The sequence below is a fragment of the Lissotriton vulgaris genome, chromosome 4_1 (genome assembly GCF_964263255.1).
Source record: "Lissotriton vulgaris chromosome 4_1, aLisVul1.2, whole genome shotgun sequence".
In the NCBI taxonomy this organism is placed as follows: domain Eukaryota; kingdom Metazoa; phylum Chordata; class Amphibia; order Caudata; family Salamandridae; genus Lissotriton; species Lissotriton vulgaris.
Window position 1 is genome coordinate 198,249,925 of NC_141691.1, and position 25,125 is coordinate 198,275,049.

At 44.9% G+C, this 25,125-nt stretch overlaps 1 protein-coding gene across 1 annotated transcript in view; it reads left to right on the forward strand.

Annotated features, from left to right (window-relative positions):
- Positions 1-25,125, forward strand: part of TENM1 (teneurin transmembrane protein 1) — a 1,327,579-nt gene that overhangs the window by 958,875 nt on the left and 343,579 nt on the right. Inside the window, exon 21 of the mRNA XM_086918499.1 lies at positions 15,285-15,305. Within this exon, the coding sequence (XP_086774625.1) occupies positions 15,285-15,305 (21 nt within the window). The remainder of the gene's footprint in view (positions 1-15,284; positions 15,306-25,125) is intronic.

Here is a 25,125-nt window from a genome sequence, read left to right on the forward strand (position 1 = left end):
ACTGCTCGCCCAAAGGCAAATAGAGAGTAAGGTATTACAAATAGAGAGTAAGGTATTACCCACTTTAGCCTCTGCCTACCTTTGGGGATCCACTGGACTCTGTGCACACTATACCTTACTTTGGTATATTATATACAGAGCCAGCTTCCTCCTGAAAGTGAATGAGATAATGGATGATGAGGAGGCATGTGAAGAAATAATACTACAAGTAACTGATAAACAAGGTGATGGACCTCATGATGAAGTGATGGTACGAGGGCAGAAAGCAAGGAAGTTGTTTGACTTGGTAGAAAACTGACTATCATTTCACAAGAAGTATTTTAGAATAATATTAAGAAAAATGTAAAACAGTTTAAACCAGACATAAGACTGACCGGTTGCGGTGGAGAGTCCATAAAGTTAGTGGGATATTTTGAGAGTGTTTTCGAATACTTGGGTAGATTGACTGCAGGGAGATTTATGTTGCAGCTAAAGGAGATGCGATGATAAGATGGTTCCATCAACGGGATTTAGGAACCATAGTGGATCCTAGTTCTGACCTAACTATTAGATTTAGAGACTAGGTGGACTTAAAAGTGGTTAGCTATGACAGCAATCTAAAAAGTGATAAGCCCAGAAGTATGTTTTGCGAAGAATTTCCAGAAGAATTTAGTGATTTATTAGATTGTTTTAAGTCGTATATACATAAAATCAAAGAAAGTTCCCATCCTGTGGTGAGCAAGATAAGAAAGGTTCCTTTTGAGGTTAAAGAACCAGTTCTCAAAGAATTATGAATTTTAGAAGCTGCCAGAGTGATTAAAAAGGTGGAGGGAACAGAATGGTTGTCTCCAGTTGTGGTAGCACGGAAAAATGGTGGGGAGATCAGATTATTTGTGGACTTGAGGGGTTTGAACAAGGATGTAGTAGTGGACAGATTTCCGATACCTGGGATCAATGATTTGGTGTGTATGCTGGGTGATGCAAGATAATTTTCTATGCTAGTTTAGCCTCTGCATTGCACCAAATTAGGTCGCATGAGCATTCTGCGGATCTCGCTGCATTCATTACGATTAATGGGATATATAGATTCAGAAGGACGCCGTTTACATTGTTCACTGAGACCTGTTTTCTAAAGAGCAATGGGCAGTATATTGGGAGATTTGTCAGGGATGAAAGTGTACCAGAATGATATTTTAATTTTTGAGAACTCTTTAGAAGAACATGATGAAATAGTTTGTGTGACCCACTTGTGGGACACCCCCGCGCCGCACGGCCACCAGCTGCTGCGTGTGCCCCTTGCCTGCCCTCTGCCTCGCTGCTGCCTCGTTTGCCGGCTGCCGCCGCTGCGAGTGTTTTTGCCCTTGTTTTGACGTTATTTTGTGCTTGCTTGGTTTAACTCTCTTTTTTCCCCTGTTTTAGCGTTTTTTGTGCCTGTTTTATTGTATTTTCATTCTCCCCGTGTTTGCTCTCCTTCCTTGTTGTCCGCCTACCTCGCCGCCCCCCGCCCTCCCTTCCCGCCACCGCCGCTTGTCCCCGCCCCTTTTTTGTCTTCTGTAACCCTCCCCGCTCCCGCCTCCCAGCTGCTCCGCCCACCCGCGCACTTGGCTTTAAATGGCGACCGTGCGACGCAGGTGAGTGTGACCCACTTGTGGGACACCCCCGCGCCGCACGGCCACCAGCTGCTGCGTGTGCCCCTTGCCTGCCCTCTGCCTCGCTGCTGCCTCGTTTGCCGGCTGCCGCCGCTGCGAGTGTTTTTGCCCTTGTTTTGACGTTATTTTGTGCTTGCTTGGTTTAACTCTCTTTTTTCCCCTGTTTTAGCGTTTTTTGTGCCTGTTTTATTGTATTTTCATTCTCCCCGTGTTTGCTCTCCTTCCTTGTTGTCCGCCTACCTCGCCGCCCCCCGCCCTCCCTTCCCGCCACCGCCGCTTGTCCCCGCCCCTTTTTTGTCTTCTGTAACCCTCCCCGCTCCCGCCTCCCAGCTGCTCCGCCCACCCGCGCACTTCGCCTTAAATGGCGACCGTGCGAACGCGCAGCGGTCACGCGCAGCGGGCGCGCCGATTGTGCGCCGAAGGCGCGCCAAAGGTAAGCCCGTCTGCGCCCGTCCGCGACCGGATCGCGACCTGCGCCAGGACCCCTGGTCCTCGAAGACCTCGACCTACCCGCCTGACGTACTCAGCCGCCACCCTCATCGCTCTCAACACCGGCCGACTCCCAGAATGCCACCAAGCCACTCCAAGACGCACCCACGGACCTTTCAGCTGCCACACCTGCAAGTTCTCCTGCATCCGGACCAGCCCCGCACCAGCACCCGCCAAGTCGAACACCAGCAGCACCCACCTCAAGTGCATCCTGCTCAACACCCGCTCCGTCCACAGACACGCCATCGAACTCTGGAACCTCCTAGACGCCACAGCCCCTGACGTTGCCTTCCTCACGGAGACCTGGATGAACGCCTCTTCAGCTCCCGACATCGCCATCGCTATCCCAGAGGGCTACAAGATCGTCCGGAGGGACCGAAACGCCAACCAGATGGGAGGAGGCATCGCCATCATCCACAGGAACACCATCCGTCTCACGACCAGCACCGACAACACCCTGACCAGCGCCGAACACCTGCATTTCCAGATCCACACCAACCCGAACACCACCCTCAGAGGCACCCTGATCTACCGACCCCCTGGACCACGCACGCAATTCAGCGAGGACATCGCCGACTTCATCAGCCCGCATGCCCTCCCCTCCGCTGACTACATCCTCCTCGGAGACCTCAACTTCCATCTGGAGAACAACAACGACCACAACACCAGCACCCTGCTCGACAACCTCGCCAACCTGGGACTCAAGCAACTGGTGTCCACCCCCACCCACCTCGCCGGACACACACTCGACGCCGTCTTCTCATCCAGCACAGACATCGACTTCAGCCATGCCACAGAGCTTCAATGGACGGACCACAGCTGCGTCCACTTCACCTTCAAGAGAACGACGACCCACCATCACCAGCAACAGACCGCCCGCAGAAGCTGGAACAAGATCACAGCAGACCAGCTCGCCACCTCCCTGAGCCAGCACCCTCCTGCCAGCTCAGCAAACCCCAGCCTGGCCGCCGACAACCTCACGAAGTGGATCAGCAACTGCGCGGACGAACTCGCCCCGCTGAGGACCCCGCCTAGCAGACCCGGCAGCAAGAAGGCCCCATGGTTCACCGACGAACTCAAGAGCTCCAAGAAGAACTGCCGAGCCCTCGAGAAAGTCTGGAAAAGGGAACCGACACCGGACAACAGGACCTCCTACAAACTTGCCACCCGGAAACACCACCAGCTGATCCGCGCCGCCAAGAAAACAGCATTCAAGGACCGGTTGGACAACAACGCGCACAACTGCAAGGAACTCTTCAACATCGTGAAAGAGCTTTCCAACCCCAGCGCAGGAAACAACGACATCACCCCATCGCAAGACCTCTGCAACTCCCTCGCCTCATACTTCCACAACAAGATCACGGACATACACAGCAGTTTCAACAACCAACCAACGCACACCATAACCGACCAACCACCCCCCCCCACCACCACCCTCCACGCCTGGACCCCGATCAGCACCGAAGACACCATCCGCACGATGAACTCCATCCACTCCGGATCACCGACCGACCCCTGCCCTCACCACGTCTTCAACAGGGCCGACGCTGTCATCGCACCCCACCTGCGCGACATCATCAACACCTCCTTCGACACCGCCACCTTCCCTGAGAGCTGGAAACACGCCGAACTCAGCGCTCTACTCAAGAAACCAACAGCGGACCCCACCGACCTCAAGAATTACCGCCCCATCTCGCTTCTCCCGTTTCCAGCCAAAGTCATCGAGAAGACCGTCAACAAGCAGATGGCCGCCTTCCTCGAGACGAACGGATCCCTCGACCCCTCACAGTCCGGCTTCCGAGCCAAACACAGCACCGAGACCGCCCTCATCGCCGCCACCGATGACATCCGAGCCCTGATGGACAATGGAGAAACAGCGGCCCTCATCCTCCTAGACCTCTCCGCGGCATTCGACACGGTCTGCCACCGCACCCTAGTACGGCGCCTCAGCAACATCGGAATCCAGGACAAGGCGCTGGAATGGATCATCTCCTTCCTCGACGGAAGAACACAGAGAGTCCGCCTACCACCGTACAAGTCAGAGGCCTCCGAAGTCATCTGCGGCGTCCCCCAAGGATCATCCCTGAGCCCCACCCTCTTCAACGTCTACATGAGCCCCCTCGCGGCCATCGTACGCAAACACCACCTCAGCATAATCTCCTACGCCGACGACACCCAGCTGATCCTCTCCCTGACCAACGACCCCGCCGCCGCCAGAGCCAACCTGCACGAAGGGATAAAAGAGGTAGCCGAGTGGATGACGACCAGCCGCCTGAAACTGAACTCGGACAAGACGGAGGTCCTCATCCTGGGCTCCTCACCCTCCGCCTGGGACGACTCCTGGTGGCCTCCCGCCCTGGGCACCGCACCCAAACCGACAGACCATGCACGTAACCTGGGCTTCATCCTGGACTCCTCCCTCTCCATGACCAGGCAAGTCAACAACGTCTCCTCGGCGTGCTTCAACATCCTACGCATGCTACGGAAGATCTTCTGGTGGATCCCCACAGAGACCAGGAAGACCGTCACCCAGGCCCTCGTCACCAGCCGACTGGACTACGGTAACGCCCTCTACGCCGGTACCACCGCCAAGCTCCAGAAGAGACTCCAGCGGATCCAAAACGCCTCAGCCAGACTCATCCTCGACATCCCACGATCCAGCCACATCTCCGGACATCTGAGAGACCTTCACTGGCTCCCCGTCAACAAGAGAATCACCTTCCGCCTCCTCACCCACGCACACAAAGCCCTACACGACCAAGGCCCGAGCTACCTCAACAGCCGAGTCAACTTCTACGCTCCCAAACGCCACCTCCGATCAGCCAACCACGCCCTCGCCGCCGTCCCCCGCATCCGAAGAGCGACTACAGGAGGAAGGTCCTTCTCCTACCTGGCCGCCAAGACCTGGAACTCCCTCCCGTCCGACCTGCGCCTGACCCAAGACCACCTCCCCTTCAGGAAGAAGCTGAAGACCTGGCTGTTCGAGCAGTAGCGGCACCCCCCCCCCCCCCCCCAGCGCCTTGAGACCCTACGGGTATGTAGCGTGCTTTATAAGTGTCACTGATTGATTGATTGTGTGGTTTTTTTTAAAGTTATGTGATGAAGTTTTGAAAAAACAACTCCAGTAATAAATGTAAATTTCATAGAGAACAACTGTACTTTCTTGGCACATGTTGACCCTGGAAGGATTGAGACCCAAGAAGGAACTTGTTCAAAGCAACAGTTCAATGCCTGTTCTACAAATCCAGGAAGACTTAGCATCTTTCTTGGGAATAGTGGAATTCTATAGTAAATGTTTTGTTTTCAGGAAAGATGTGTGGGATGAGGACTCTGTTGAGAAAGAATGTTGAATTCAAGTGAGATAAGAAGTGTGGAAATGTTTGCAGTTGAAGGGAGAACTACAGAATATATCAATTTAAAAAGCTATTGTCCAGAATTTGATAATGTGATTTGTACAGATACAAGCATGAAAGGGCTGGGTGTGACTTTCTTTCATAGACGAGATGGAGTTGAAAGAACTGTGACTTTTTTTTCATTTGCCTGTAAATCAACTGAGATCAGGTACTTCGTTGTCAAAAGGGAAGCACTTGCACTCTTCTGGGCAGTGGAGAAATTGGAAAATTGTGTATGTGGTAAGGATTTCACAGTAAGAATGGACCATGAAACGTTAAGGGAGGTGTTCATGAGAAAAGGAGTGGATAATGTTTTCGGTAGAATTGCAAAGTGGGTAATAGCGCTACAAGAATTTGATTTTCAGGTTGTTCATGTGCATGAGAAAAGTAATGTAACTGTGGATTGTTTGTCTAGGATGGTCAGCGTAGGTAATGTGGACGAGGATGAGGAAGAAGATGATGAAAAGATGTACCAATCATCGCTGTCTGGAACAGATTTGTAACCGTATGGGCTGTGCTGATGTGAGAATCACCATTAAGGGACTTCTCGATAGAATACTTTCCAGTTGTGTGGATCTTCATTGGTTCCACGGAAAGAACATCGATCTGCACGATTACAAATGGCTAAGGTGCATGGCATGACATGCGCAATAACTCACGGTGTGCGACGCAATATGCGTGGTGATGGGTGATCTGCTGAACTCCGACTCCAACAAGTTGCTCACGCTCCAACCCACTGTACTGACAAGAGCAGAGGGTCGCGGCTCCAACCTGACCAAGACTCTAGGAGTGCAAAGAAATCCCAAAATGTAGCAAAACAGCAGGAACCAGTTGTCAGTTGAGTCATCAGTCCTTCACTCGAGCCTAAAGTCCATCTCACCGGCTTTATTATGTATTCTTGTAGTAATAAATCCTCACTGAAGGTGGTAAACAGGGAAAAAAATACGCTGTGTTGAAGCATCAAGAGTAATTCTGAAGAGGTTCCTCGTCGCCAAAATGTAGTGGTGGTACTCCAATAAAAGAGAAGTTGCCACAGTAGACTTCTTAGTATAAGTTTACTCCATGTAAAAGCTCCAGCCGCAGCTTCTCCTCCCAACACCAACTTCCCATGTAAGATTTCACTAACCATACATCAACAACTAGTAGAGTCTACAAGGTTCCCCATTCCACTGTTCCACCACAAGATACCATAGGGTGCACCTCAATCCATGTGATCCTGGACACTGCGTTTCCTGTCCTGAGCGTTTGTCTTTCAAAACACTACTATCAGGGTTAGAATAAGGGCAATGGGTGTGTTAGATTGAGCAAAAGCTCAAACTTAGACAAGGCAGAATTTATTTGCATGAATGGCTAAATTAAAAATATTGACCATCAATATCTGTGGCCTTAACAATCCAAAAAAAGACAAAGAACGGCAATAGGTCTCAAATCAATCGGGGCAGAAATTGTCTGTCTACAAGAAACCCATGTGGAGGGGTCCCAAATACACATTCTGAAAACCCTCGGATATAGAGTGGTCACAGCTACAACTCAGACAAATAAAACCCGGGGTGGCTATTTTGGCACGTGGAGGGGGGCTCCAATTTACGAGAGCTACTGCCGATAAATTTGGTCAATGGGCCATTACGGAGTGTCTATATGGTATGGGGAAAAAGTTAACAATTCGTTTGGTGTATGGGTGTGTTACAGACGATCCACATCTCCTAGAATTCTTGTCTAATGAACTAGTACACTGGTCACTCCTGATGATTGTATGCGGCGATCTTAATCTAAACTTACCAGTGGACTGGCCAACTGGGCGCAACTTCACTTATCAGGGTAGGGAACCTAAAGTATTTAGAGCCCTCGAGGAACTTTGCAACACACATGGGATCTCTGATTGTTGGAAGATGAAATTCCCAAAAAATCCTGGATACACTTTCTTCTCCCACCCACACTCCAAGTTTGCCAGGCTGGATTATATATTTGCCTCACATACTATCATAACCAAGTGCTCTATAGATCGATTACCTAGTCGTAAGCATTGACATCAGAAAGATACAACCTAACCACAGTAGTTGGACTTTCGAAAGGGCCTTATTGGTTAATGAAAAATACTGCCAGCTCATCGAAAAATGGATTCCCACATTTCTAGAGTATAATCTGGGTAGTGCCCCGCTGGAAGTGGTTTGGGACACACTCCAGGCGGGAATCGGGGGAGAAACTCTTAGAATCTCGATTAAAAAGAACCAAGAGACAAAACTAAACCTAAAAAATCTGCAGGACAATATAGCAAGAAAGGAGGATGATCTGGTGAGAGCAGCTCAGGGAGGCCCTAACATGGAAGAGGCCGTAGGAGATGTTGCCATCGCAAGAAACCAAATTGTAGAAACCTTCACCATAAAAGCTATTTACAACGCCACTCTGAATAAAGAGAAAATTTATGAATTAAGCGAGCAGGTAGGACATCAACTAGCAGTTAGAACAAGACAGCAAAATATGGAAAATACGATCAAAGAGATTAGAGACCCTATTAAGACCCCAAAGAGATCAAGAAGGCATTCCAGAATTACTATGCCAACCTATACACTGAGACAGGTAAAAGTCAATCCAAAATGGAGGAATATCTGGACTTAGTTAGAGGGACTCACCTACTTCAAACCGATCAAGACAGTCTGGCAGAGGTACCACAATGGGTAGAAATCCTCTTGTCAATAAACAGCCTTTCATCTGGTAAGTCAGCCGGCCTAGATGGAATCCCCTCAGAATTGTATGCTAGATTTAGTAAGCAATTGAAAGGAATCTTAACTAAATTAATGACCCATGTCTTCCAGGGAGGGCGGCCACCAGAATCCTGGGCGCGGGCTATAATTTTTTGTATTCCCCAAAAAGAACAAAGACCCCACAGATATAGGGGTTTACCGCCCAACTACGTTAATAAATAATGACTCGAAAATGTATTCTAAACTACTAGCTAGCAGACTCGCACCAGTTATTCATTTAATCATCTCAGTGAGGCAACATGGATTCGTTCCAGGCAGATCAACCACCGATCACATTCAGAGAGTGATCACACTCTTTGACATTGCAGAGGTAACATGGGACCCTATGGCGCTGATATTGCTAGATGCCGAAAAGGCTTTCGATAGGGTCTCCTGGCAGTATCTAGGGACTGCTATGTCAAAGAATGGGATTGGGGAACAATTCATCAACGCTGTTCGCATGATGTATATTAATCCGGAAGCAGTGGTTATGATAAACAGGGAAATCTCAGACAACATCAAAGTGACCAGAGGGACAAGGCAGGGGTGCCCTTGCTCCCCTCTACTGTTTGCTATTTTTATAGACCCATTCATCCGTAGGCTAGAAAACAACTCAGCTATAACACCAATGAGGACTCCCAACGGAGAAACTAAGACCTTGGCATATGCGGATGACATCGCTATAGTCACAGCCAACCCAAATGAAGCAGTCAGCTTAATTAAAAAAGAAGCAAATAACTTTGGAGAAATCTCCAGCTACAAACTACAGCAAAATAAAACCCAAATCATAATTAACAACAAAAGAAACTTTTGCGATGTTAGGGTAGTCGATAGTGCATTATATTTGGGAGTTAATGTTACATCAAAATTAAATATTCTCGTTCAACTGAATCTGTTGGCCCGTCATCCTAATGGGGGCCAAAGAAACTTAACCTGGAGGCTAGCGCTGCCTTGCTTTACCTTGCATCAAAATGCTATGCCTTCTCCATTGGGGCATTACAAGAAGAAACATCTTTATTTCTCCTCGTTATTTCTTCTTTCTATGTGTGCTGCATTATGCTCTCATTCACACAACCCAGCACAGCAACTTGAATTGCCGCACAGTGTTGCTTGAATTTTAAGTAAACCTGCCACAAAGTGTATAAAAATCAGTCCAACTCCATGCCTAAAGAAGCAGTTCAGCATTCCTAGGGCTTGTTAGTGAGGTGTAGCTTAGGTCACAATGGAAAACGGGACCACGTGTTTGAGAGACACGCATCTGGTGACGAATATGTGAGCTAAACCGGAATGTGCACAACTTACGTTGAGCTCCTAACTGGTCCTACTGTTAAGCTACGTGTGTCTTTTTTATAACTGCTGCTTGGGACTACAGGATCCTGTTAAGTGTCCAATAAAAAGCCTATGCATATTAATAAATGCATGCCCAGTAACATCCATATCAAAGTACACATTAGATCTTCAACACATCAAAGAGATTGTTGAAATATAAAGGATATATTACATACATAATTTAACAAACAAAAAAAAATGTTAATGTACATGTAGGTGAGAAGTTGCGAGGGACATTTATTTTTCGTACACTACTCGCATCATGATTTATTCCTGCTAAGTGCCTATTTTATAAAGACAGACTAAAAACTGAACTAATGAATTTAGTGACATATTTCTAGACCTAGAGCATGAGAGACGGGAGAAGGGGACCTTAGTTTTCCCAATCACTGTCATACATCTGCTGCTGACTGTCAGGGCCTGAGAAGTGACATTTTATGTGACAGCTGGCCTTTTTTTGCGAGCCTCTTGATACACTCTTGGAAATCAGGGCTGCTTGTACTGCAGCCGCATGTGTTGAGCAAACTCACAAGTGTTTTGCTTTGGAGCAATAGTTTTATTTGCATTGCAAACAATTGAAAGGAATGTGTTCACAAGTCAGAAGCAATACTTTGTTTGATTTTAATACGTCTGAGATCTTCAATAACTGTATAAAAAGCATTTGATTAATTTAGTTGTTGTGCAAGCATTCTTTAGGCAGCCAGTATCAACCATACACATTCCACACCTTTTTAGTCACTGTTTTGACATAAGACATATGGAAAAAAAGTGTTTTCTATTATTCTTTATGCTAGAGCAATTAAGAAAATAGATTTTAAAGTGTTGCAATAATGAATGATGGTCAGCTATCTCCTCTGATCCTCCAAAGACACGAAGGAGGTGGTGAAATGGGGGTTGATGGGCTAACATTTCTCCTGCATTTGCCCATCTCTTAAGCTATACTCGGACCCATGTTGTACACCCTCTCGGGTCACTTTCTTACATCAGTCTGCGTGTCGATGAGTGTTTGAATAAAGCCATTGGGGTCAACAAATCCTGACGCGAGTGTCTGTAAGGCTGCATGACCCCCGTCCCCCCACCATTGTCGTCACCAAACACCCCCAAAATGTTTTTAATTTTTTTAATACAATAATGATAAACTAATAAACAAATAAAAGAACAATAATATATAAAGGTCTGTTCACAGCAGATATAGACTGACCGAGGCGTGTTGGAAATAGGGTCTGGCCAAGGCCAGATGACACACCCTTCAATTTGAGATTTGTGTGGGTATGTATGAGAAATTGGGTTACTGGTTAGCAGGGGGGTGAGCCCTGGTCAGGTAGCAACCGCAGTCCTTGTCAGGGTAAGGCTCAAGAAAACCTCAAATTAACCTGTGCTCAACCCACTGGTAGCTTGGCACAGAGTCGTCAGGCTTAACTAAGAGGCAATGTGTAAAGTATTTGTGCCTCACTTCAAACAGTCAAACAGTGAAAACACCACACGAAAATATCCCACATCAGGTTACCAAAATACAGTTGAATTTAATAAATAACACAATACCATAATGACAAAAATCCGATTAGTAGAACTGGAGTTATGAATTTTTAAAGAATAAATTGTAAAATAGCACCTAAAAGCAGAAAGCGCCAAGTGCAACTATCTAGTCACGTTGGACCTGGGCAAAGTCAAAAGTTTGGGCCGACCACGATGAAGTGCTGAAGTTTTACCTTCTCAAATGTTGTCCTCTTCACATTGGAGATGGTTGTGAGAAGCAAGGAGAGCATCGCAGCCAGCTGTCGGTGTGGCGCGAAGAGCAGTATGGCATTGTGGACGGGCTTACTGGTGCTTTGAGTTGGCAAGCGGTGCAAAGAGACAGACTGACTGTGCCTCATGCTGGTTTCCCATGTGATTATCGTGGTCTCTGTGCAGGCGAAAAAGAGCCCAAATCTTGATTTAAGAGCCCATAAGCCAGTCCAAGGGTCTAGGACTTGAAAGGCGTCACTTGTGGTTAGGAACTTGCTTCAGCTGGGTCAAGGAGCTGGTTGGGAGCCTTTTATGTCCCTGAGGCTCAAATCAGGAGGCCAGCAGACTAGCTGTGGGAGTCACTCTAGGGTCCTGGATTCAAGATAAAGATGGAGGTCCAGTTTTTCATCCCTAGGAAAGAGGGCAGCAGGTCAGCACAACAGGGCAACAGTTCCTTTAGAGCAGCAGTACATCCTATTGCCAGTCCTTGTAGGAGCACAGCAGTCCTTCTTCCTGGCAGAATATCCAGAGGTCCAGAAGTGTACTGACGTGGTGGTGTCTGAGGTCAACTATTTATACACAGTTGTACCTCTGAAGTGGAGGGCAAGCTTCTTGAGACATGTCTTTGAAGTGCACAGATGCCCTGCCTTCCTGGCCCAGGTCGAAGACCAACTACAGGGAGTATGCAGCTCTTTGTGTGGAGACAGGACAAAGCATATTCAAGTATAAGTGTGGGTTGTGCCCAGCTCTCCCCTCCCATCTTGCCAGTCATAGCCCATCCAGTCACACCTAAGCTCCCAATTGTATGTGGCTGTCTAGGGGAAGTATATAAAGCCCAACTGTCGCCCACAACCAGTCATGTGACCCAGAGACAGGCTGCAGGCACCAAATGGCTAAGGCAAGGAAATGGCAACTTTCTAAAAGTGGCATTTTTACAACTGCATTGTAAAGTCCGACTTCACCATAAGTTAGGATTTTAAATTGTGATTCCAGAGACACCAAACATGAACTGGTTATTTCTTCCCATTTGGAAGTAACACTTACAAAATGTGATAAGGCAACTGCAATGTTATGCTATGGGAGGGATAGGTCCTGCAGTAGTGAAAAACAAATGTACTTGTTTTCACTACCAGGACATGTAAAACTTAAAAGTACAAGCCCTGCTTTTTAAATACATTGAAACCTGCCCTCTGGATTGTCCAGGGCCTTTCCTAGATGTGACTTATATGTATTAAAGAGGGTTGAGTGTAACAAAAGCTTTACGTTGCGGGTCGAAATGACAGTTTACAACTGCACACAAAGGCTCTGCAATGACAGGCCTGAGACATTTTTGAGGGACTACTTAAATGTGTGGCATAATCAGTGCTGCAGGCCCAATAGTAGCATTCAATTTATAGGCCCTGAGCAAATGTAGTGCCACTTTACTAGGGGCTAATAAGTAAATTAAATATGCCAACTGATTATAAGCCAATGTTACCATGTTTTAAGGAAAGAGCAAAAGCACTTTAACACTCGCTAGCAGTGGTAAAGTGTAAAGAGTCTTAAGGCCGGCAAAAACAAAGCTAGCTCAAACAGAAGGTCTCACAGCAAAACGTTAGGTGAAAGCCATGCCAATGATGCCTAGCTTAACAGTATGTAATCACAATTGTTGTCACAATTAATTGATTAGATATAAACAACTCAAAGGGAGTGGTATCTGATTTGTAAAAGTGAAGCTATCCCCGTGGGGCATCTTTACCTTTGATAAACGTGACAGTTGCCTCAGAGGGAACAGAGAGTGGTCCAGAAGACTAATGCCTGCTTTTCCCAATGTCTTCCCAAGAAGGAATCTCATTTCATTGCAGAAAGAGCCATTTTAATGGGCCTGAAATTCTTTTAAAAAGTGTATCCCGTTTGGTAATGCACATGCATGGGACGGAGGTCTGTTGTCCCTAGCAGTCTTCCCTTCCTGTACTTCCAGTACTTGCAGCCCAACACAGGGGGTCACAAACGTTGACCTGCCTAATTAATGTTCATTATGCAGGTCAATTAAGGATCACTTCTCAATGTACAATTTATCATGCAGCCTGTTAGTACATAGGTTACATCACTAATTGCATTCCCATTTCTGAACCAGTCAGTGTGCAAATTGCACATCTCTGCTTTGCTAATGGGAATGGTATATCAGGCCTAGCACAGATTTGATCAAATTGCATCCAACTCAGATTGCTTTTCAGCAAAGCCCCTCTTAAATAAGCCCTACAGAGACACTTTACAATTGTTTCACTACTTTGTCTTTTCCCCATATATAGACATGTATTTATGCATTTTGCTCTGCTTTTCCATTATTGTCATGTTATGTAATAAAGTTATGTTAAAATAAACTTATGGAGCTATCCATTATATAAGCATCATGTTACTGCAGATCCAAAGCAGGCCTCCAGCTACTAAAAAAGACAGAAATAATGGCTACAGAGTGTGGACATAGGTTTTAGCTTTTGCTTGAACACAGTGAGAGAGAATTCGGAACATAAATGAACGAGTAGAAGTCCACAACTCGGTTGCTGAGACTGAGAAGCCTATGTCTTCAGAATGCACCTTATGAATTGTGTGCATATTCAGAAGTAACACATTTGCTAATCTAAGAGGCAACTGGAAGTGTTTCATTTAAATGTGGAGGCCAAGAAAATGGGGATTTATGTGTACATCGCTGAGTGAACAATTGTCAAAAACTTTAACTGCATTCTCGTGTGCACTGGTAGCCAATGTAAAAGTCACAATATGAAATTAATGTGTTCCCAATTTTGGTGGCCTGTCACCACCTGCTTGCAGGTATTTTAATTCAACTTTTAAAAGACTAGGACTTTCTCTTACACTTCTAGATACATTCTATTCCCATAGTCTGTTCTGGATTGGTATTCCTCAAATGCTTTTCTTGCTTTTAGGTAGGGCTGGTAAAATTGTGTCTTTTTTTCACACAAAACATAGGTTTGTGTATTTTCGCTTTAGTAGCAAAATGTGACTTGCCAGTATTGCAAGTCTCTTCATTTTCTACCAGAACGGGTATATTTAAGGTTGGTGAGCATCGTTGGATTATACTAAAATGAATAGCATTTATGATACCTGAAGCCCTATCATGAACATGTTCCGCGCCAGTGGCTGAACGGAGCAGCATACCTGCTCTTTAAAAATAGCTTGGTTTCTATGTATTGAAACTAGAACACCCCAGCTCAGATACCCATGATTTTGTTAACATGAGTACACATTTCTGTGCATCCTAGGTCTCCTGATGAACACCACCAGCAAGCCAGTGTGAAATGTGTGAGGGAGATGGATATTGACCTAGTAAGGGTGCAGATCGAATTTTGACAATGTTTTCATCTTGTTGAAAGCAGCTGTGTGCAGGTCTAAAGTGAAGTTGCAATGAGAGTCCACTTTAGTTGTGATAGAGAGCTTGTCATGTGCCTGTATAGTCCAATGTGAGGTGGAAGTGGTTTTTGCTGATGTTTACCTGGTGGTGATCAATAGAGGAGGCTCCATGAAGATTACAGCTTTGCTAGGCCCTACTGAATTTAATTACCATTACGTAGCACATTTTACAATGCGTGCATTACCTACGTTCCTGAATCCAGCAGTTACCACTGTAATACCAGCAGAAAATTCTATATTGATTTTATTGTAAGCTCTGCCTGAATATTTGCTTCATGTTTTTTATCACTGATACTTGATCAAAAGAATGGGGCGTAAAAGTACTTTTAATGAAACTATCAATTTTCGTCATGCAGAAGAGATTTGACAATAGTGTACGTATCAATGGCATATGCTGGGGTTGAACTAACAGCTACATCTTTACTCATTTTTTCAAGACCAGATTTTATGAAGAAACTTTCTGTTGCTATTTTCAAATGTGCCTATTTTAGTGTCTAATTATGCTTCAGTGGTACTGATGTTGTTTTTTCCCCTTTTTCCCTGGTTGATGAAACTGCTTCGTGTTGTGACAGGAACCGAGATACAAGACATAGGTAAGTAAACCCTGTTGTGGCTCACCAACCTCACACTGAATTTTATGGAATTTCATTGCATTTCAGACGTGTGAACATTTTCAAATGGATTTCATGCTGCAATTACCTAAAGTTCATTAAAGTTAATTACATCAGATTCATTTGAATTGCTTTGCATATTATCTGCAAGCAATAGTTTCGTGTACCAACCTGATAGGAAGCCTGCAGTGCGTTTACGTTGAGGGATTAATGTGCCTCATAAAACATCTTCGGTTGGATTTTGCAAGTAAAATATCGTTTATGGCGGTACTCTATGCTAAATTTGGACATCCATTGTGCGAAAGGAAAACGGTAAGGTTCAAAATGGCATATTAACTACCAGCAGGAAACCATGGAATCGATTGGTGGAATGCAACAAGAGGTTATACGGAAGTGGGTGGGTGGATGTGTGGGTGACTGAATGAGCAAGAGAATTTAGAAATCAGTTGTGCCTCATATTTTTAAAATTACGTATGCTGGATAAAGCAAACTTTCAAATGGGGCTAGAAGTGGGAAGCTAGGAACTGTCTGATAGGTAGACAGAATTGACCTCACTAATGCATAGACGTTTTAAGGCATGGGCAAAGTGGGCTATGGCCCAGGGTCCCAGCATTTCAGGGGGCCCCCTTACAAGTTCAGCTCTGTCAGAGTCTGGCCCTAATGACCTTAAATAACTCTTAAAAAAATTGTTTTTAATACTGTTTTCCTTTCATTTCTTTTTTAATGTCGCTGATGTGTGAGCTCCTATTACAGGAATATTGCAGAGAAATGGTGTGTTTATGTATGTTTCATGCAACATCCATAAAAAGTTGCTTTTAGATCCAAACACGGCCTCACATATGAGAAACGGGTAGGCATCACAGAGATTGTTTGCAGTAATATTATCGAGCTGCTGCTGTGTTACATTATTAAAAACACAAGTCACTATCCCTGAATATTAGATGTAAACACAATTAAAATTTGGACGAGTGTGTCTGTGCATCACCAGTGACTTGGCCAAAGAGGGGATGAAAGAGCTGGCATTGGATCATAAAGTCAAAGCTTTTCTGAACAGGGGCCCCAAAAATCTGTTTTGCCCAGGGCCCCCAAAATCCTTAAGATGTCCGTGCACTAATGCCTAGATTCTGGGTGTGGCTGACAGGGCGATGTATTAACTGAACCCAGTAAATACCAACACCTCTGTGTCTACCGGGCGCCAATAATGGCTCTTATTCTGAATGTTCACTCAGAAAATCACACGTATCATTCGGCCTTAGGTGCTTACTGCAAATTCAGAATGTACGAGTATTCACCTGCCATTTTCCCGTGTAGATATCTATCTGAAGGTTTCACCTTGGGAAAATTGCAATGGGTGCAGTAATGACTGCACAATTCGGATTTCTAAAGTGTACTTACATGTTTTACCACATATATTGAAATTCAAAACCTCGCTCAGAATTAGGGCCTTAGTGAGTCGATGGGAAGACATAGGAAAGTCAGTCCCATAAAGATTTATGCCACTCTTGGTGTCAGGAACTATTAAGGAGACAGACAGGACCCTTCATGAACCTGGGAAAGCAAGGTAAATGTGTTGGTTTTATCCTAGGAATCATGAACTGAGGCGGCCATCTTGAATGACGTCATGCAGCTTTGCAAAGAGCAGCCACGAGCGACATTTAGATCTCTAGCTATTAAATGACCTTTGCATTGGACCTCTCACGGTACATACAATCACCATGTACAGCATAATAATGAGCTGTATTAAAATGCACCAAAGGTTTGTGTCTCGTGCCATTCTCTTGACAGCATTCTTATCTTATATTGAATACTATTAACTGATCCAAGAGGTCACTCTATAAACCCACTCTCTCCTCTTTTCGGGCCATATTTGGTTGGCTACCAATTGGGAACCTACGAGGCTAAGCAATGTAGCCATGGTCCCATGAACCATCATGCCAGAAATTGAAATAGGGCCCTGGTTAAACAGTGAAATGCAAGCATAATAGGAATAGGAATTGATAATAATATAATAATAAATTATAGGAACCTCAGGGCCTTTCACATTCTTGGCCCTAGTGCTACTCCACCTATGGATGAACTGATGACAGCAAAGTCCCTCCGCAGAAATGGAAAGAGAAGGTGAGAGTGAGTGAATTGGTGATTGAGTGATTGTGACTGCAAATAGGGGCACAGGTTTGCTAGCGTGTAAATAAAGCTCATGTATGGCTGCACCAAGTAAACTGCAGCTAGGCAGTATTTGGCTGAGGACGGAGTGACAGAGCTACAAGGTCATAAAGGGTGCCGTTGAAAAATTGTTGGATTCACATGTGCATGTTTCCTCTCAAGCTGCCAACACGATTCCAAAGAGGGATCTGTCCCGCAGAAACAGCTTTCCCTTTTGCAAATCAGTTTCATTCTGAAATAGGAGGAGTCTCCTCTTTCATGTCCCATCCAATTTAACGGTTCAAAATGGATCATAAAAGCCCTTCTCTTTCCTGCTTGTTAGCCAATGTGTTTTTCAGAGCCAGACAGGTCTTTCTTTGTCTCAGTCAGATGCCATATTGAGTGAGGATGTTTCCTCTTCCCTGTACATCATTCTGTGTCACCATGTGTAGAAGTGGCACTAAGGCTCCCATTAGGATGGCGGGCGGACTTTGCCCGCCCGCCATCCTCGTGCAAAATGGGACCGCCCGCCATAGGAGCGGCGGTCCCGCCTTGAGCATTAGGATGCGCCTGCCACACATGCAGGTGCATCCTGTATTTTTACCATTGCGGCGGTTGGTGCAGAAAGCGCCGCCCCCGCCCCGCAATGGTAAAAATGCACGTTGTGCATTTCAAAGCACAACATGACAGGCACTGCGCGGTGCCTGCCATGTTGCACTTTGAAATGCGGGGGGTACCATAGGTAACCCCATGTGCACCCCCTCACCCCGGACTCACAGGGGGCCCGCAACGGGCCCCCGCATTGAGTCTCCGCATGCCTTTCCGTGGTGGCATTGCCGCCAAGGAAATGCATGTCAGGACGCCCATCATAATATGGCTGGCGGTGTCTCATAGACGCCGCCACCATATTAAAAATTTTCTGCCCCGGCCGCAAGGCGACCGAGGCGGAAAAGCGGCAGACGGTGTTTATGTCTGCCGCGGTCCCCCCCGCCATAGCAATATGGCGGGGGAGAAGTGGGTGGCGGGCGGGCTTTTATGTCAAGCGGATCGCCACCGCCACCATGGTGGTGGCGATCCGCCCAACATCGTAATGGGCCCCTAAGTATTTAGTTGTGACCGCAGTGTGGAGATTCCTGTTTTGATCCTGGAGGGGTGTTGGATTTGGTCCTCTGTAACATCCCCTCCCTCCTCCCCCGAATATTTTGACTTCACTCCTCCTATTTTCTGAACCTGTTTTTGTTCGCTGTAGGACTTTGTGCACTTTACCACTGCTAGCCAGTGATAAAGTGCTTGTGGTCAGTCCTTTACACATGCTAAAATTGGCTTACACCCAATTGGCACTAGTTAAGTGGTATTACCAGGGTGCTGTGAGTCTACAGACAAGTTGTGGGTACTGCACATCCTGACATTAGTTGTTAGACTGTCGCCCCCACCATCTGCTCTTCATCATTAATCTTATTTAGGTTGAACATTGGCTGGAGGTTAAGGTGAGCCAGATGTTTTTGTTCAACTTGTCTAAACTAGCGGATGATCACTTACCTTAATGTTTCCCAAACGGTTTGCCATAGGTTTTAAAATATTTAGAAACATAATCATATCTTTGCTGGCGCTTTCTCTCCTAGAAAGTTTGGATACATCTGGAAGGGATGATGCCCTTGACACCGTGCTCAAAGGCAATCATTTATTATTGAACAAGGACACAATGTGCCATCTAAATGTAGCATACCTAAGGGCAGTAACATAAAAACCATAGTGAATAAATAGTGCTATATAAAAGGTAGTAAATACATGCACCAATTAAGTAGTGGGGTATGGCCTCTCCTTGGAAGTCTCTGAAAAAAATTACCTTATGTCCTAAATTTTTGTCCTGAATTTTGACCCTAGCTCCTACATTTTTTACAGTCCTGTCCTGAATTTCCCTCCAGGTCAGGTAGTCACCGTAACTGGCCAGTGAACGTTTTATTCAATAGCATCACCAAGGGTGCCAAATTTCTCTTTGACAAGGGCACCACCTAGCAAAGTCCGGCTCTGCCCAGCCTGACCAATGAATTTTTAAAATTGGACACCAAGGCCACGCTGACCAGATCCCCTCAAACAAATGAGCCAACTTCGATTGGATGCCACCTCTGCTCCTAAGTCGGTCTGCAGTCTCCATTGGAAGTTACGCCTCCTGGCCCTCCCTGGAAGTGACCCAACAGCCTAAAGGTGAATGAGGCGTGTAGGTCAGAACCATTCCTTGACAAATAACCCCTCCCCGGTTTTGCCGTGAAGAGATATGGCACGCTGCCCTTCAACTGCATCTCCCTGCAGGAGACAGGGGCTGCCAATGGCCATACTTTCTGGAGTATTTTATTCCTTTAAAATACGTATTCATACTTAATATCATGCATAAAAAACAAAAAAAGACAAGCAAAAGTAGACATTTCTAGAGGTGGAAGCACGGGTGCATAGACAGGGCAAAACTAGTTTCACTACATCAAACTTTAAATGATAGCTTCAGCGTCTTGACTCGAGAGGAATTAATATTAAATCCCATGGGGAGAAAAAACCAGCAATTATAAAGATTGATTGTCAAATATTACTTTCAAAACTTTCTCTTTGAGGCGCTCATACCGGTGAGCAATAAAAAATAAACAAGCTGCTCGTGAACCTCTCATTAATTAACACATTGAGTTGCGGAGGCTGGCATGATTTGCCTGCCTGATGGATTATGAGGCAGAAGAGGTGATAGCGAGGCACGCGGTCGGATCGTTTTAATTGGTTTTGCTATTGTCTTTTGATCACCTCACTGTGACAACATGGGAGCACTTTTCCATGGCTGAGCCTTGTTCTCTGACAGACAGCGGAGAGGAGGGCCGCATCCGATGCGTCTGACAGGCAGGGATCCGGGGAGACTGGAGGGCACAGCTAGAGGGCATCGCTTGAAGATGAGAAATTGTACAACTGAGGCTTTGGAAAGTTCTGTGCACGTCTCTGCTCCGCCAGCGGTGTCAACGTGATTGCGGCGGAAAGGGCGGAAGAGGGAACGTGCCAGCTTCTTTGACGCACGGCTTTCATCAGCGCCATTTCAGAACGTCTGCGACGCAACGTCTAAAACCGAATCCACACGTCGAGAAATAGGCCAGGCAGTGTTAGGGGTGAGACGTGTTTGATATAAAGAGCTCCCTTTTACGATGCCTAAGACGTTTGATCATTAGAGATGAGTGATCAAGCCTTGCTAGGGTGCTAGCGCGTAGGCAGCGCATTGAGAGAGCCTGGGTTGAATATGGCGCTATATCAATGTTAAAACCAACATTTTGAAATATTACATTTGGAAGCTTTTTATTAAGGAGAGGTGTTCTTGTCGTTGAATGTTGCTTGCAGGAATATCCCTCCCTATTTCCTTATTAAACTTTCCGTTATATTACTTCCCATTTCGTGACCTTCATATTATGCAAACTTTTGATCCAATGTTCATTATTTCTCAGTTTAATTATGGTTTTGCCCTTTCGGATTATTCTCCCACGCTGATATTTTTCCTCTGTTTACTCTTCACCATGACTCTATTTAATGAGTATTATATTTGGATTTTTTGCAGCTCTTTTTCTTTTTGCTGCCTGATTTGGTTGTTGTATCAATGAGCATGAGTGACCGGTTTTCTTCATCGTGCACAAATACCTGACCTTCCAAGGTATTCCTCCTGGCATGTAGAATCATGCGCTCAACGTCCATTGGGCCATGCCCCTATGCAAATGAGGGAACATCCTCTTCAGATAGTGCTGGCCATATGTGTGCACCAGTGCTATCTGTTTTATAGAATGAGCTGCACGTGTCAGTAACCCCTTCTGTTATTCCAAAGTGCCCTGGGATTGCACAAAGCGGATACACATTCATGTTGCACCCCTGGGACACTTTCTGTGATACGGCCCCAGGTGCTAAAATAAAGATGTCTACTTCAGCCAATTTCAGAAGAACTGCCTTGGCATGATTTCCATCATTCTGTCAAAACGGCACTCATCAAGTCAAACTAAACCTAATCCTCTCCAGAACCACCTACATCAAAGGTGGGATTCCTGATGTTTTTCTTTGTCAAGAATTCTATTTATATTCCCATTGCCCCCTCTTTTTCATTCTAGACTTCTATAAGATATCACATTTATGCAGACAATGCCCAGCTTCACATTAAGCTTGATGATAAACTTTGTAATTTCTATAAACTGTATTATTGCTTATCAGGTTCACCTCTAGGTGCAGAGTACCTGGCTATGTCTCAATGGAGATAACACTGGAAACCTGCTTCTTGCCTCTGCCAACCTCAAAACATTCTCTTTATCTTAACATAGGTAATTGGGTCCTTTTGCAAAACCTTTTTTATACAGTTTGTCATTTGGGAGTATTGTTTTACAAGGATCTGTCATTTAAATGCAGTCTCCAAAACTGCATTCCCCCTCTCCATCTGATTCTGCTTTTACTGCACCACCCTACACGGCCCTTAGAAAATCTCCCTATGCTTGCCATGATAATGTCCAACCTAAATTACAGGCAATTTCAATGGATCTCTCTCAAAACTCAGAAGGATTTAAAACTATGAAGCCATGTGTTGTTTGGCTTGAAAAGACATTGACATATTACAACAGCTCTGAAATCGCTCCATTTTTACTGAATAAAAAGAAAAACAACTTCACAACTCTCTGCCTAGTACACAGTAGATCAACTAATTGTCTCACAAATCTGTTGTTTTCCTACTAACTGACAAGCTCTGACAACAGATGTCTCATGCCTACCTGCCAATTAGATACAAGAGGTGTGGAGGTGGAACATTTCGTTTTCTTGATTCTTCCTTTTGAAATTAGAGGAGGATGTTGTTAAGTTTGGGAAATCCTTAAACATTGCATTTTCTTCCTGGCATGTACAAATTAATCGAACCAGTATTTCTCCTCAGTCGGTTGTCAAAGCTTTGGTTGGCAAGCCATCTAAGACTGGAATGCTTTTGTCCCCTTTGGCTTTTAGGACAGTGTTTTTGCAATGTTTTATCATCTTTTTGGGTCACATTTGGTGGCAGAGGTCTTCAGCATGCCACACTATTAGACAAAAGACTATGTGGGTCTGAATTGCAAAGGTTTTGCAGAACTCTTTCCTGGTTCGAGCTACTCTCTACATGCACCTGCAACTCAAAGAACGCTAAGGTGAGCAGAGCATGGTTAGTAGTGCGTTAAAGACACCCTGGATAAACTAAATAAATAAATATATACAATTGGCAGTAATGGAAAAAACTCCATGTTGCCCTACTTGGTTAAATTGTTGAAGAACATGGTTATCTTGCAAGTTGTGGTGCTTATCTAGTAACCACTGCTATGTTGTACAGGCTGAGATAAGAGATAGTTCACTACAGCTCAAGGGACAAGGGGGCATATTATCAAGCCTGTGCGCTAAAATTATCGCCGCTTTATCGGCCGAAAACGGCCGATAAAGCGGCGATAATGGGCTTGATAATATGCTCTGTGGAATTCCAATCGAAGCCCATGTTAGATGTCTTCACATCTAACATGTGCTTCGATTGGAATTCCATAGAGCATATTATCAAGCCCATTATCGCCACTTTATCGGCCGTTTTCGGCCGATAAAGCGGCGATAATTTTAGCGCACAGGCTTGATAATATGCCCCAAGATTCTACAAGCCTGTTAGTGTCCATTGGCACCGCAGAACAAGCCAATTTCCTTAACAGGTATTTTTGCCTCAATCCTCAGAGTACTGCATTAGATTGGATTGACTCCTTTTTTGCAAAATTAATTCAGTTGGGAATCAGGAACTAAACCAAACATTCTGGCTTTGTAGACTACAAATTCAACACTAGACTACATCTGTGCTCTGAGAAAGAATCTAGTGATGGGTTCTTTTGACATGCTGTAAGTGTACTCTTAAGGATGGCACCTACTTTTGGAGTAAATCTATGCCTTTTCAAGTTCACACATAGTTTGAGGAGTAACATCTGTCCATATACAGTGTAGGAATGTGACTTCCAATAGTTTGTTTATACCCACAAATTTCCACATTCATGAGTGTTAACCAGCCTCCAAAGGATTTGCCTGAAAAATCCACTCCTGCCTATGGGATTTCTATTTTCAAGAGTGTAACTACACAATTAAACACCCTCACATTCTGGTAAGAGGTTCTGTCGAATCTGCCCACAGCACACCAGAGGAACAGCTCAATTTTAGGCCTGTAATATTAGATATTGATAGCAAAGGGAGCATTCAACATTCTGGTCTGTGTGCTAATGTGAATTAACACAAAGCAATAGAGGACCAAGGGCCAGATGTATCAATATTAGTGATTACATAATTGCGAATTTCTGCGAATCGCAATTAGGAAATTGCTATTCCTAATGTTTGAAACTCATAGAGATTCATTTAGCGGTTCCTAGTGGGTCACAAATCGACCTAGTGAGATAGGTTGCAATTTGCGACCCAAAAAGGATGGATGCCATCACAGGGATGTTGACCGGCTGAGACCAGTAGATCACCATGTGTGTGATTGCTTTTAATTGCAGTATACTTTTTTTTTAAAATGCAGCCCATTTCTCTTACAGGATAACAAAATACATTGAAAAAATTGTTAATGTTTTATTTTTGTTTGTTTAAGAAGATGCAGTGGTCTCATGGACCACTGCCTTCTACTTAACAAACTTTTAAAATACATTCACAAATGGAAAGGATCCCCGTTCCCATTTGCAAATGCATTACCACTACCCTTTGGTAGATAGTAAATTATTAATGTTTTGCGGCTGGAATTGGGTCGCAAAACATTAATACACACAAGTCCGATTTGGTATTTGGAAATGGATGCCCCTTCCAATTATCGAATCAGTATATGGTCACAAACCAAATTTGTGATTCGGTAACTTGCTACTGAATCGTAGTTTGGGTTCGATTCATGCCAAAATGCGTTTTTGTGGTCGTAAATGGGACGATTCTGCGAATTTGCCTGTTTGGGACCCGAACAAATCTTCATGTATGTGGCCTCACATTCTAACGTAGTGCACAAATGACTTCGAAATCAGAAAGATAGCGCTGCATGCCATTTTACACTTTATCCTTTCTGACATCCAGATTTCTTCCTATAAATTTTGTCTCATCAAGAATTTGGTTCCAAATTGAGGTGCAATTCTTTCTTCCTGCTCTTGCTCCAGGTTGAAAGCCCAAACCTATGCCTGGTGCAGCTCCCAATACTGGAACCCCAATATTGATGGGACATAATATCTAGGACAGAATATCTCAAATAAACTATTAACAGGTAAATAAGTCTTCATTTTCAATACATAATTCCACATATATATGTTCATGCAGGACATATATCTTCAAGGTACATTGATGTGGAGTAGAAATAGTGAACCTATACTTCTCTATATGTACTTAACTTTTCGATAATTTGTCCCTCAATAGTCTGTCCTCAATATTCCTCTACAGCCATATTGTTGGTGTCGATATTCAGTCGTACAATCGCTATGCCCCACTGAATAGAGTTGATCTCTCTCTCATTTCCCACTTTGACACATTGCTAGCACTACCTTGCAAGCAATTCTTGGGTGGTGCACGTCTGAAGGTTAGTAATGAAATCTGCACAACTTTTACAACTTTGTAATAGTCCTGAAAAGTTTTGCAAAGCTGTATCCTCTTGCAG